At 44.8% G+C, this 14,229-nt stretch overlaps 1 protein-coding gene across 1 annotated transcript in view; it reads right to left on the bottom strand.

Moving 5' to 3' along the window:
• The window catches only part of LOC145414836 (ubiquitin carboxyl-terminal hydrolase 48-like), a 137,350-nt gene that overhangs the window by 71,914 nt on the left and 51,207 nt on the right, over window positions 1-14,229 (bottom strand). Inside the window, exon 17 of the mRNA XM_080284255.1 lies at window positions 8,624-8,736. Coding sequence (XP_080140381.1) covers window positions 8,624-8,736 — 113 coding nt within the window. The remainder of the gene's footprint in view (window positions 1-8,623; window positions 8,737-14,229) is intronic.

Here is a 14,229-nt window from a genome sequence, read left to right as displayed (position 1 = left end):
TCTCTCTCTCTCTCTCTCTCTCTTATACACAAACGCATTCTCCCCTCCACGATACGCATCTCTTATTTGGGAACTGAAAAGGCACCTCGAACGATACAAGACTGAGCTGGATAGACGAGGAGGGGGAGAAGGGAATGGGGGAGATGGGAATGGGATGGGGAGAGAAGGGGAGGGAAGGTGAAGGGAGGCATGTGAAGGAGAGAGAGAGAGAGACAGAGAGAGAGAGAGGGGGGGGGCGCAAAAAAAAGAAGGAAGGAGGGGCAAAATGGGGATAAAGAAGAGGTAGGAAAACGGAGAGGAAGAAAAAGGAAGGGTGAGAGGGGAAAATCAGTGAGGTGGGGGGGAGAGTGAACAAGGTATGGGTAGACGAAAAATGGGTTATGGTGAACTGGTAACTGGGGAAAGGAAAATGAGAATAAAGAAAAGATCGATGGAAAAGAAAGAAGAAGGAGGAGAAAAAAAAGGGCACATACTTGACGAGAGAATAGCTGAAGCCTGAAGAAAAGAAAGGAAAAAAAGGAGGGCAGACGATATGAAAAGTGGCGAAGGAATAAGAGAAACGAGAAATCTATAAAACAAGAAATTTTTAAAAGCAGGAGTAAGCAAGGGACAGGATGAGTGGATAAGGAGCAGGATGGATCAATGCTGTGGAGGATGGAGTAAGGAAGAAAGTAAGGCCTGGATGGAGTAAAAACAATGTAATAATGGAGGTATGAACCAGTTAAGGGCAGGGTGGAGTAAGTGAGGAGGGGTGTAGTGCAAGAATGGAGTAGCTAAGAAGTAACAAGGAGAACGGTGGATCATGAAGGTCAGGCTGGAGTAGATACGGAATAAAAAGGGGTAGAACGGATCAATTAAGGTCAAGCTGGAGTAAGTAAGGAGTGGTGTAGGGCAAGACTGGAGTAGGTAGGGCCGGAAAAGCTGGCCCTTAACGAGGCAAGTTGACGCTGCCATCCATCTTACCCTGACCATTGCCTCCACTACTAGTCTATCATCAGTGGGAGAGGGGGAAGGAGAGGGGGGGGACTGGAGGAGGGAGAGGGGGGAACTGAAGGAGGGAGAGAGTGGGACTGGAAGAAGGGGTGGGGAAGGCGAGAAGGGAAGGTGGGAGAGAAGATGGGGAGGAGAAGAGGGACAGGAGGAAAGGGGAAGACGGAAGGAGGCAAAGGGGTGAGGGTGGAGGGATTAGATAGGGAAAGAGGGATAGGAAAGTGGTGAGAAGGGGGTAGGGGAAGAGGTTTAATGAGAAGGGATTGGAAGGAAAGGGGGAAAAATGGAGATGAGGAGAAGAGAGAAAACTGGAGAGAAGAAGAGGGAAAACAGGAGGGCAGAAGGGGAAAGAGGGCTGGGAAATGGCGAAGTGGCAAGGAGATCAGGGTAAAAGAGAGTAAGGGAAAGGGAGAGGGGAGAGGGTTAGGAGAGAGCGAGGGGGCAGGGGGAAGACAAGGTAAAGGAAGATGGGATGAGAAGAAAGAGAGAAGCTGAACTGGAAAAATGTGATATAAAAAAAGGAAAAATGAACGATGGAGAGGGAATAAGGAAACGAAGAAAAAAAAGGGGAAGGGAGATGGATATACAACAGGACAGAAAATGAAGAATTATGAAGAAAGGATAGGCTAAGGATGAAACAAATACGAAGATGAGGATAAGAAGAAAAAGATAAGAAAAAGAAGAGGTAAGAAGGAAGAAAGAGGCCATATGACGAGAGGGAAGAAAAGGAGATATACAGGAGGTGAAGGCAAGAATCAAGCAGAAAGGAAGGAAGGAAGGAAGGATGGAGGAAAAATTCTGGCAGTTCCCCCGCCACTCAGTAATCAGTTTACCAGTGCCACGCCAGAGGGCCTCTCCATTCCCCTCTTACCTCCCCTTCCTCCCCCCCTCCTCTCTCTCTCTCTCTCTCTCTCTCTATCTATCTATCTATCCATCTATCTCCATTCCCCTCCTACCACTCCTTTCATCCTTTCTCCCTCTCTCTCTCTCCCTGTCTTACCCACTCCTCCCTTCTCTCTCATTTTCTCCCTCCCTCCCTTCCTCACTCACTTTTTTCTACGTTTATTTATCTCTCCTCCAACCTCCCTATATCTGATCTCCTCTCTTCATTACCCCTTTGGGTTTTCTCTCATTTTCGTCATCATCATCATCATCATCATCATCATCAAAAGAATCATGAACATCACCTGTCATCACTGCCATCAACATCATCATCATTATTAACACCCTCTTCATTTTCCTAACCTTATTTCCAACTATCTGGGGTGAGTAAATAACTCTTTTTTGTAAATGAACAGAAAAGTGAAAACCAAATTAAAAAGAAAAAAAAAATCTATATACCAGACTAGTTTTGGGTACGCTGAAGTATGTAATCAAATCTGCTGTCCCTTCCGAAAAAAAAAAGTCAAACAAAGCAACATCAATCATCCAACATTTCAACTTCCTTCTTTACTTCTAGTCCATCTTCCTTCTACACAAATGTGAAAGACTTCCTCCGTTGCCTTTCCCTTTTTTTTTTTCCTCCCTGTTGTCTACCATTCTTTATTCATCGACTTCCCTCGCCTCTACTTTAACGCTTTCCTTTTATCTTCCTGTCTTTTACATGTTTCTATTCATCCACAGCCTTCACTCCCCCTTTCCCGGGCTGAGATGGAAGGGGTGATGGGACGGGAAGGAAAGATTAGTGGAAGGGGAGGTGAGGGCCAGTGGAATGGAAAGGAAGGGCCGGTGAAACGGGAAGGAAGGGCCGGTGAAACGGAAAGTAAGGGCCGGTGAAACGGAAAGTAAAGGGCGTTGGAACGAGAAGAAAGGAATGATGGGACGGGAAGGAAGAATTAGGGGAACAGGAAGTAAGGGCCGGTGGAACGGGAAGGCTAGGGTGGTGAAACAAGGTGGAATGATGAGGAAGATGTGGATGGCAAGTTGGAATAATGTGGATGAAAGGCTGGGTGGACGGAAATAGGAAATAGAGTATACTGCTTAGAGGAGTTGGGAAATTGACTGAAGGCTGCCATGGGGGGACAAAAGAAGGGGAAATGTGAATCGGGGTTATCAGATTGAGGAAACAGAAATTCTCGGTAAACGATCCTTTTTCCTTCTCCACTTCCTCTGTGCTCCTCTCTTCCCTTTACTGGGTCGTGTCCCCCCCCCCTCTCTCTCTCTATCTATCTATCTATCTATCCATCTATCTCTCTCTCTCTCTCCTTCCCCACTTCCTCTCCTACTCTCTCCCCTATTTTCTTCCACCTTATCCACCTCTTTGATTCTTCTTCCGTACAAGGCAGGATGATGTGTCGCCAAAAATAAATACGTAACTTATATGCACAATACCTCAACTGAATATACAATGGAAAATAAGTAACGCAAAAGATAAAAACAAATTCACCTGGACGAAAAGAAGGGCCAAACAATACTAAAACAAAGTAAAACACACACACACACACACACACACACACACACACACACACACACACACACACAGACACACAATCATGGCGGTCAGCAGAAAAGATAGACAGCAAAAATCGAAGTGAGAATAAAAAAAAAGGGCATGGGAGGGGCCATGGTTGGATTTAGGGGTAGAAAGGGGAGAGGAAGTGATAAAAAAATGTTGCGAAGCTGGGAGAGATGGAAGGAAGGAAGGAAGGAAGGAAGGAAGGAACGAGGGAAGGAGGGACGGGCGGACGGACAGACGAAGGCCACAAAAACTATGGTCGGAGTTTTGGGGAGATGTTAGGAAGGAGGTGAAAGGGAAGAGTGAAGGGGGTTGGGGTAGGAGGGAGGGAGGGGAGATGGGGAGAGTGATGGGGGTTGGGGTGACAGGGAGGGGAGTAGGGGAGAGCGAAGAGCGATGGAGTGGAAGGGATGGGAGATGGGAAAAGGGGAGAATGAGACAGGATAGAGAGAGGAGGAGAGGGGAGAATGGGAGACTAGGAAGAGAGGGTAGAAAGGGAGAATGAAAGTCGGGAGGCAGAGGAAAAAGGGAGAGGAGACTGAGTGTGGGGAGATATTAATAAAGGGGGAAGGGAGGAGCGAAGGGGGTGAGGAGAGGGAGGAATGGTGGGGAGAGGGGAAGGGAAAGTGGAAAAGTAGGGAGTTATTAAGAAAATGAAAGAGACGAGTGAAGGGAGGGAGAGCTGTGGAGACGAGATGGAGACAGTACCGCTGAAGATAAGTGATGGAGGGATTAAGGTGCGAAAAGGAGACGATGGGGGAGAGCGGAAGGAGAATGTGGGGTGAGAAGCGAGGGATGATGATTAGAGTGCGAATTATAAAAAAGAAAGTGAATGGAAATTGACACGGCAAGGAGAGTGGGAGAATAGGTAGAAGCGGAAGGATGGAGGAAGAATTGGGAAAGAAGAGAGAGTTAGAAGGGTGAGAGAAGTGTGTGGCTGTGTGGGTGAGGAAGTGAGGAGGGGAAGGGGAATGGGAAAGCACCGGGGGGAGGGGGGGGGAAGGTAAGAGGAGGAAGAGAGTGGAGGGAAGGGGAGTGAAGTGGTTGGAGAGTAAGGAGAAATAAGAGAACCAGGGAGACAGTACGGGATATGGAAAGAATTACAGAAGAAGGAAGGGTGGACAACAAAACATGGATGGATGGATGGATAGATGGATAGATGGATGGATGGATGGATGGATGGATGGATAGATTGATGAATGGATGGATGGAAGGATGGATGGATGGATGGTGGTACAATTAAGCAGAAGCGGAAAGCAGAAACGTATAATCAGACTGGATAGGTAGGCAAACAGAAAAGATGGAGAAACTAGGAAAAATGGATAAAACCTGAATGGATAAACACAGATGACAAACGCAGGGGGGGACATACAGAAGGATGAAGTGAAAAGAGTTGGCGAAGTGTAAGGATGGGGAGGCAATGGATGGCGGGGGTGAGATGGACAGTGCAGGTAATTAGGGAAAAGAGAAGATACTTAACTCTCTGTCTTGCAATGATTTCCCATACCAGAAAAAAATCTTCCTACTAGTAAAAAAAAAAATAACAATAAGTTCCTTTATTTCGCTGTGCCGTGAAATAGTTCACAGAGAAGAATTACAGTATGCCTAAGTAGTGAAATATTTGTCTATTCACAATTCTTACAGCCTGACTAATAAACTGGTTATCCAAACGTGGGTATAAATCTTCAAAAATACCGATCAGTGGCAATATTGGCGAAAAGTTTAAATAGCAAATTTTTAAAGCCTTTCAATAAACTCAAGTAAAACACCTACATGCTTCAATTAAAGTGAGAGAGTTTGAAATAGTGAGGAAGGAAAATAATGGCCTAGATAACTGGTTTGGGGTTATTGTTGTTAACCCTGGTCTATCTGGCCGAGTAAACCCACCGACCGCAAGCAAAATATATACATGCAGGAGAAAAGGGATGGGAAAACCAGAGATACTGGGAGGTGGTCAGGGCGAAATGGTACAATGACTCAAAGTAATGGTGGTTAATGGAAGGTGTGAGAGAAGATGGGGGCTAGGTAACAAAATACACACACACACACACACACACACACACAAAGAGAGAGAGAGAGAGAGAGAGAGGAAAATGTGAACCAGAGTAAAGGGAAGGGGAAAACCAGAGGCGATGAAAGGTGGTCAGAGCGAAATGGTGCGATGCCCTCAAGTAATGGAGAGGTAAATGGAGGGACATGGAAGAAGAAAAGGAAGCCGGAAAGAGAAAAAGGATAGGGAAGAGAAAAAGGATAGGGAAGAAAAAAAGAACAAGACAGAGAAGAAAGAGGATGGAAGATAAAGGGAGGATGGGGATGGAAAAAATGTAGATATGAAACGAAATAAAGGAGAATGAAAGAAGAGAAAATATATAGGACAAATAAATGGAAATAAAAACAGAGAAGTGAAATTAAGAGGGCAAAAAAGAGAAGAAAAAGAAGACAAGAAGAAAAAAGGCAGATAACAGCGAAGGAAAATATAGATAACAAATTACTGGATGGGAAGAAGAAAAAGAGGATATAATAGAAGAAAAAAAGGCAACACAACACAACGAACATATAAGAATGAAGGAAAATCACAGACAGCTAAAAGGTACAGTGAGATAATGTAGAAGTTATAAGGAAACACACACACACACACACACACACACACACACACACACACACACACACACACACACACACACACACACACACACACAACTAGAACACAAAACCATCCAATCACGTACTCAAGCAGACATAAACCATCAACTCATAAAAAAAACAAAGAATAAAACAAACAGTACGAACAAACGGAATTACAATTACCCATGAAAAGTATACAAAGCAAGACTACATACATACAAACTTACATTTAACTTTCATCCATACAAGTACAGTACACAGCTACATATGACTTATCGACTGAATAACCGGTTAAAGATAATGACGCTGGCAAAGCAAATATACATACACACATACATTACATATATATACACATACATACATTACATACATAAATACATATATATATACACATACACACGTACATACATACATACACAACAAAAACCAAGAGAGAGACATGGCTGCTGATTGGTTGCGTGTTGTGAGTTGTGTTCATCTCAGGGAAACAGAAGGGGGATCGGGGAGGGGGAGGTGAGAAGGATGGAGGGGAGGGGAGGGGAGGGAAGGGAGGGGAGAGGAGAGACGGAAGAGGGAGGAGGAGGAGAAAGGGGAGAAAGTGTGAAAGTGATGTAGACACAAGGGAAGGAGGCGTAAGAGAGAGTCAATGAAGGAACTAGTAAGGGAGAGAAAGAATAATAAAAGAAGGAATGAGAGGACGGGGAAAGGTATGAGGAAAAGGAGTAAGATAAGACGAAATGCTGCGAGGATGAAGAGGGAATGAGGAGACATGGTGAACGGGTGGAAAACAGTGAGGGAGTGAGATGAGGGACGAGAGACAGGGAGATGAGGGAGGAAAGAGTCTGAAGATAGGAGCAAAAGGGAAGGAGAGAGGAGCAATGACGGGAGAGAAGAAAGACAGTGAGAGGAAGGATGGCGAGAAAGCGAGAATGGGGAAGAGAGGGAGTGAAGATATGGGGAGAGGAGAGGGATGTAGAGAAGAATATACTGTAGGGGGGATGGGAATGGAATGAAAGAGAAAAGAGGAATAGGGAGGAAGGGAGGGGAGGAATGATGGAAAGAAGGTGGCTATGGAATGAGGGATGAAAATGGAGGGAGGGGTGAAAAGGAAGATATGAAGGATGAAAAGGGGATAAGAGCAGCTAATGACGAAGGAGAAAAAAATGGTGAACAGAATATGGGAGCAAGGACGTTATGTGAGCAAGGATGGAAAGGTAAGTCCATAGAGTTTAGAGAAGGGAGGGAGGAAGATGATGGGTTGAAAATGAGCAGTGAATCCCTCTCCCTCCCTATCGCACATCTCCCTCTGCCCCTTCTCTGTTTCAATTCCCTCGTTCCTCTCTTTCTCTACCATTCGTTCAGTCTCTCTCCATCCTTCTACGCCTCCCTTTCCCTCCCTCTGTTGTTATCTACCAGGTGAACTCGGTAATAACAAACGTTCACCTCTAAGCGCCAGTAAATTATACCTTCCCTCCCTTATTCCTTTCCCTCCCGCTCCTTTTCCTTACTCTTTCACCTCTCTTTATTCCTTATGCATCGTTATAATTCCTCTTCCACTGTCCCATCCACCCATCTCTCTTTCCTATTTAATTTCTCTTCTCTCTCTCTCTCTCTCTCCCACCTCCCGTCCACTTCTCTCTTCTTTAATTTCTGGTTCTCCCTCCCTCTCTTCGTCCTCCCTTCGTCTCTCTCTCTCTCCTCCTCTTCCTCTTTCTTTCCTTCTTCCTCTCTCCCTCCCTCCCTTCTTCGCCTCCTCTGCTTTATACCTAGTGGATTTCACTTGTTTCAATACTACACGCTGACAACAAACGTTCACCTCTTGGCCCGGCTAAATTATACTCTCTCCCTCTCTCAGCATTCCTCTACTCCTCCAGTCTGCCCTTTTCCTTCCTCTTTCTCTCTTATTTTTCCTTCTACCCCTCCTCCTATCTCCATCCCTCCATTTATATCAATCTCCCTTCCTTCTTTCCTCCTCCTCCCTCTCCTCCCGCGAAACAAGGAAGGAGGGAAGAAGGAGGGAGGGTGATGGAGGGGAAGAGGAAGTGGACAAAAAGCGTTCCCAAGTTTGTCGCGAGATGGTGGTTGCCCCCCCTAAAACGCCCCCCCCCTCTCTCTCTCTCTCTCTCCCTGATATCTATTATTTTCTTCCGTCTCCCATCACATAGTACTCTCCTTACTCTTTATCTTCAGTTCCTTCTTCGTATCCTCATCATGATTTTCCTACCCCCTTCAGCGAGAAAAGATGAGTGGATAATAAGAGAAAGCAGAGGAAGGGGAGGGAGAAAGCAAGGATGCGAAAATGAGAGAAAACGATGAGTCCTGTGAAGAGAGAGAGAGAGAGAGAGAGAGAGAGAATATAAGGGGTAACTGGTAATCTGCGTTTGGCGTGACTTACCAAATGTGCGATGGGTGTCTGTGTAATTTCTCTCTCTCTCTCTCTCTCTCTCTCTCTCTAGTTCAGGGAGTCAATATTCGGTAGGACTAAAAAAAATAAAACAATAAGCACCACACACACACACACACACACACACACACACACACACACACACTTACCTGGCTGTGTTAGGAGTATTCCCGAGTCTGTATACGATGCGGTAATGACGTGGTCGGGTGGGTAATGAGTCTTCAGAATCCCCCACTCCTCCTCCCACGTCAGCACCAGGTGCCTGAAGGAGTACCAGAAGGGAGGAAATGAGTAAGAGGAAAGAGCAAGGGGTGGGGGAGGTAAAACCAGACAGGGAGGAAATGAGTATGAACTATTGGGGAAGGGGAAATGTAGGAACAAATGGTGACAAAATTAATAAGTAGGTAGGGAGGAAATGAGTATGTAGGGAGGAAATGAGTAAGTAGGGAGGAAATGAGCAAGTAAGTAGGAAGGAAATGAGTAAGTAGGGAGGAAATGAGTAAGCAGAGTGGAAATGAGCAAGTAAGTAGGGAGGAAATGAGCAAGTAAGTAGGAAGGAAATGAGTAAGTAGGGAGGAAATAAGTAAACAGAGTGGAAATGAGCAAGTAAGTAGGGAGGAAATGAGTAAGAGCGAAGACCAATACGGAAGGGAAAAAGCGGGTCGAGAGGAAATGAGTATGAGTAATGTTCATGAAAAACGTAAATAGAAATCGAGAGGAAATGAGTACGAGGAAAAAGTAATAAGGATAGGGAAAAGGGAAAATTAGGTACGGAAGTAATGGGTAAAAACATAAACTGATGGAGGATGGAGAGTACAAGCAGATAGTCTAGGGAGGAAATCAGAAGGTCTTAAGTCATTAATTCCACTGTTCTTTCTTGTTAAATCCTTACTGTGCCTTCTGTTTCAATCTTCTATCTTTTCTCTCCTCCCTCCTCCCTTTATTTACACCTTTGCTTACTGGCTCCTTGTTTGTCTCTTTCTTTTTCTCACCTTCTCCTCTTTTTTTACTTTGACCATCCCTGCATCATCAGTCCGTCCTCTTGTTTTCGTCCCCTTCCACAGTTCCCTAAGGTCTGTGCAGTCTGTAACTCTATGTCTCTTACTCTCATCCTTCCTACGTGAACACCTCTTTTCTTCTTCACTTCATCCTTCCATTCAAAATTCCACCCTCCTCTTCCTTTTATTGTTTTTAATGCCTTCCTCCACCTCTAATCCTCTCTCTCATTTCTCATTCCTTTACGCCTACTTTCCTTCCTTACTCCTTCACCTCTTCATCTCCAATTCATTCCTACTTTCGTTTCTTACTATTTTCCTGTTCTCTCTCTCTCTCTCTCTCTCTCTCTCTCTCTCTCTCTTACTCCTCCATCCCTTCATCCCCAATTCCTCCCTACTCTTGTCCCCTTATTATTTTTTTTTCCACCATCTCCGTTCCATCATAACATATTCCTACATCATTACCCCTCCATGTAGCTCTTCCATCATCTTCTTCCCTTCCCCATCATCACACTTCCACCATCTCTCTCTCTCTCTCTCCCTCTCTCTCTCTCTCTCTCTCTCTCACACACACACACACACACACACACACACCAGTTTTCTCTCTTCTTCCTCTTAATTTTCCATCTATGCCTTGCTTCTCTCTCTCTCTCTCTCTCTCTCTCGCTATTCCTTCCTTCCTGAGAATAATGGGTGGCGAGACGCAGGGGTATTTGTTATATCCTAAATTAGTGGACTAATCACCCGGCCTGTGGAATTATGCCAGGCAGGAGACACTGAGGGAGGATGGAGGAGGGAAGGGAGAAAGAGGGAGGAAGGGGAAGAGGAAGGAAGGGCAGAAGGAAAAGGAGGGAGAGAATAGAAGGAAGGAAAATGGAGTGAAAAACGGGGCAAGACAGAGTAGGAGGGAGAGAGAGAGAGAGTGATACGAGGGGAAGGAATGGAAGTACAGTTCCCACCATCTTAGCTCTCATCAGAAAAGTATTGTACATTAGTAATATTCTTAGTAGCCCCAGGTTCATCTGAAGCGTGAACCCGGTGGACTGCAGGTGAAAGCTGTCCTTGTCTGGCAGTCCACCAACCTCTTTTCGGGGAATAGGGAAGTGGATGAAATGGACAGGGAAACAGCTGAAGGACGCTTGTATAACCAGGCAGTTGAGCCGCCTGATGTGTGCCAGCACATGAAGGCGTCGCTCTCATCTCAACCATAATATACTGTACATATAGCTCAACAGGCCTATCCTATGATCTTGAGGCTTATCTCCTACCAGTTCTGATTAGGAATCCCATCACATCAAATAATCTTTCAATCTGTTTCGCTCCCATCAAATGAGTCTAACCACCAGACAATATACGTTACACATCTAACATCAATCACCCCTACAAATGCTCGGGGCTCATTTAATTAAGTACCGTTCTTATCACCTTCACTCTCACTGGATGAACTTAAACACCTGATGAACTACTTAGGAAAAGGATCTTAACCAATTTACAGGATAAGCAAATCCACTCAGGTTAAATATTACCTATGAGTCGATTTATCTTTCAATCTCCAGACGTCTTAATCATGTGAACGGTGACCACAAACAAATCGCCTCCACGTCAGCCTGTCCTCGACCATCAGGCTGCCCTTTCTTCATCCCACCCACTTCTTCTCGTATACCTCTCTCGACCCCATCCCTCCATCTCATCTTCTGTCTCCCTCTTCACCTCACAGACTACACTCTTCTAGTCAGTCATACTCCAACACCTCAACACACCCAAACCATCTCAAAGTATATCTCCTAATATTTTCAAGCACATCCACATCATAACCACAACCCTCTTCCACTTCCTCACTTGTCTCTCTTTCTCCACATTACTCCACATGCTCCTCCTCTCACATAACTCATTTCCACTGCTCTCACTATTATCATATATAGCTTTGTTTCTAAATTTTTTCACTTTAACAATTCACTTAAGAATAGCCGTGCACTGTCCGGTAGTTGTGTTAATGACGATAAAAGAAAAAACAGTCTTACACAGAATTTAAGCTTAGGAAAGTTAATTACTACAGCCCATGAATACGTAGTTTATGAGAGTTATCCCTCTGAATTATTTGGGGTAACTGTACTAAGGAGCGAAATTGGTTACCGTGATATATAAAAGAGTATAAGTGAATGGAGGGATGAATGAAAGAACAGACGTACGTGTGTGTGTGTGTGTGTGTGTGTGTGTGTGTGTGTGTGTGTGTGTGTGTGTGTGTGTGTGTGTGTGTGTGTGTGTGTGTGTGTGTGTGTGTGTGTGTGTGTGTGTGTGTGTGAGAGAGAGAGAGACAGACAAACAGACAGACAGACACAGACAGAGGGAGAGAGACGCTGAGGAAAGGTGAAAGGATCAGAGAAGGAAGGGGGAGGGGGACAAGAAAGAAAATACAAAAACAGAAAAGAAAAAGAAAAAACAAAATATGATGTAGAAGGGAAGGAAACTACACAAAAAAAGAAAGGGAGACAGGGAGAATACTGGAAAGGAGAGAAGAGACAGAAAGGGAGAGAAGGAAGGAGAGAGAAGGAGAGAGAGGGGGAGGGAGGGAGGGAGAGACTGTAGCACGGGGGTAAAAACGTCTTCCAAGTGGGGATAAAAACGTTTCTGCTGAGCGCTCGCACAAGATGGATGGCGCAGGAAGGGAGGAGAAAGGGAGACGCCAGGGAGGGAAGGAGGAAGGAGGGAAGGAGAGAAGGAAGACAGAACTTAGGAAGGTCGAAGGACGGAGGAGAGAATGGGAGGAATGGAGGATGGGAAGCCGGGAGGGAAGGAGGGAGAAAAGGAGGAAGGGAAGAAAGAAGGGAAGGAAAGAAGGAAGAACGAGTAGAGATGGCATAACAGAAGAAATGTACACACTATGAGGGAACAAAGGATAGTGGATGGAAGAAAGGAGAGAAGGAGGGAGAGTGATGGAGGGAAGAAAGGGGGGAGAGAGCGAGAGAGAGGGAAGAAAGGAGAAAGAAAGGGTTAGTGAAGAATGGAAGGTAAGAACAAAGATGAAACAGCCTAACGATGGAAGGAAGGAGAAACAGAGGATAAGAAGGAAAAAAGGAAGGAAAGATGGAGCAGGAAGGAAGGAGGAAAAGAGGAGAAAGGGAGGCGACGGGGTGGGGAGGAAGAGAAGGAAGGAAAGAAGAGAGGAAGGAGGGACAGAAGGAAGGAGGAAAGAAAAGGAGAAGGAGAAAAAGAAAGGATGAATTCAGGAAAGGGGATGGAGATGAGAGAGGAATGCAGGAAAGACCGAAAATAGAGAGGTGAGGGTGATAAAGACGAAAGGAAGAAAAAAAAATGGATGAACTGAAGGAAGGAAAAGGAGGAAAGAAGGGAAGACATAACATGGACGAAAGGATGGACGGGGGAAGGAATGAGACGAAGATGTAGAGATAGAAGCAGGGAAGGATGGAAGAGGGAAAGGAGGGAGTGTGATGGAGCGACGAAAAGATGGCAAAGAAGGCGATATGGGAGGAGAAAATGGAGAAGATAAAGGAATGGTATGTGAGGATGGAAGGAAGGAAAGAAGGAACTGAAGATAACAAGAATAATGCAAAGAGGGAAAACATTTTGAACATTAATAACGCTGAGGAAAAAAAAATGAATGAACCAACAGAGAGGAGGGAAGGACGTTATTGGTAAGGATACAGGAATGAAGGAGGGAAGGAAGGAAAGAAGCTGGGAAAACAAAGAAGAAACCAATACAAATGCAATAGACGATGCATGAGGCTTAGTTAAAGCCTATGGAAGTGAAGCACTTCCTTTACAAAAATTGTTAGTGAGAGGTAGACGGACAGGGTCGCTCCAAGATATTCTCCCGCATCTAAAAATAAGGAAGGGAAGGAGAGAAAGTATGGGCAGTGATTAGAGGGAAAATAAAGGCAATAAATGATGAGTGAAATACAAATGAGAAAGGATGATGAAAAGAGAAAGCATGATTCCCTATGGAGCAGTAAGGAGGAAATAAGCAGGGAAAAACAAGATTGGAGGGAAGAAGTGACGGAGAGAGCGATGAGAGGTAAGTAGGAAGGGACGGAAGTGTTAACGACACGTAAGAAAGCGAAGAGTGAGACAAAAGGAGACGAGAGGATGAAGGAAAGAGGAAAGACAACGGTTGGTAGAGAGAGATGAAGGAAGGTAGTGAGTGAAGGGGAGAGACTGGGAGATAGGCTGGGGAGATGGAGAGATACCTAGGGGAGACGAAAGGAGGTAATAAGGAAAAGGGTAGGGAGAGAGGGGAGAAACAGACAGGCTGGAGAGACATGAAGGGAGGTAGGGCGGGAAGAGGAGAGATGCGGGCAGGGAGATATGAGAATAGATATGAGGACGGAGAAATTCATGACGGGAGGCTGATGATGAGAAAGAAAAACAAGATTAAAAAGGAAATAAATACGGGCATACATGAAATACAGCAAAAAGATACAAAAATAATACGAAGCGCAGACGCACATTAACATTTGGTTGTTATACACAAGAAAAAACACAAAAAAAAATAAATAAATAAAAGTATAAAAAATCACCCACGTTAACTGAATCACACACAGGATTATTTAAACAGGACAACACTCACACAGACGCAAATATCCAGACAGAATAATTTACACACACACACACACACACACACACACACGGAAAATAACAAGACTCACAAAATCACACATTACATATGGCACTAAATCAGTATTAACGAGAAAAAAATACTGAGAGAGAGAGAGAGAGAGAGAGAGAACTATCTTATGTTCATT

Source organism: Coenobita brevimanus, chromosome 101 (genome assembly GCF_032717465.1).
Source record: "Coenobita brevimanus isolate Jiangsu-jjx chromosome 101, ASM3271746v2, whole genome shotgun sequence".
Classification (NCBI taxonomy): Eukaryota; Metazoa; Arthropoda; class Malacostraca; order Decapoda; family Coenobitidae; genus Coenobita; species Coenobita brevimanus.
This window is presented reverse-complemented; position numbering and strand designations above follow the sequence as displayed.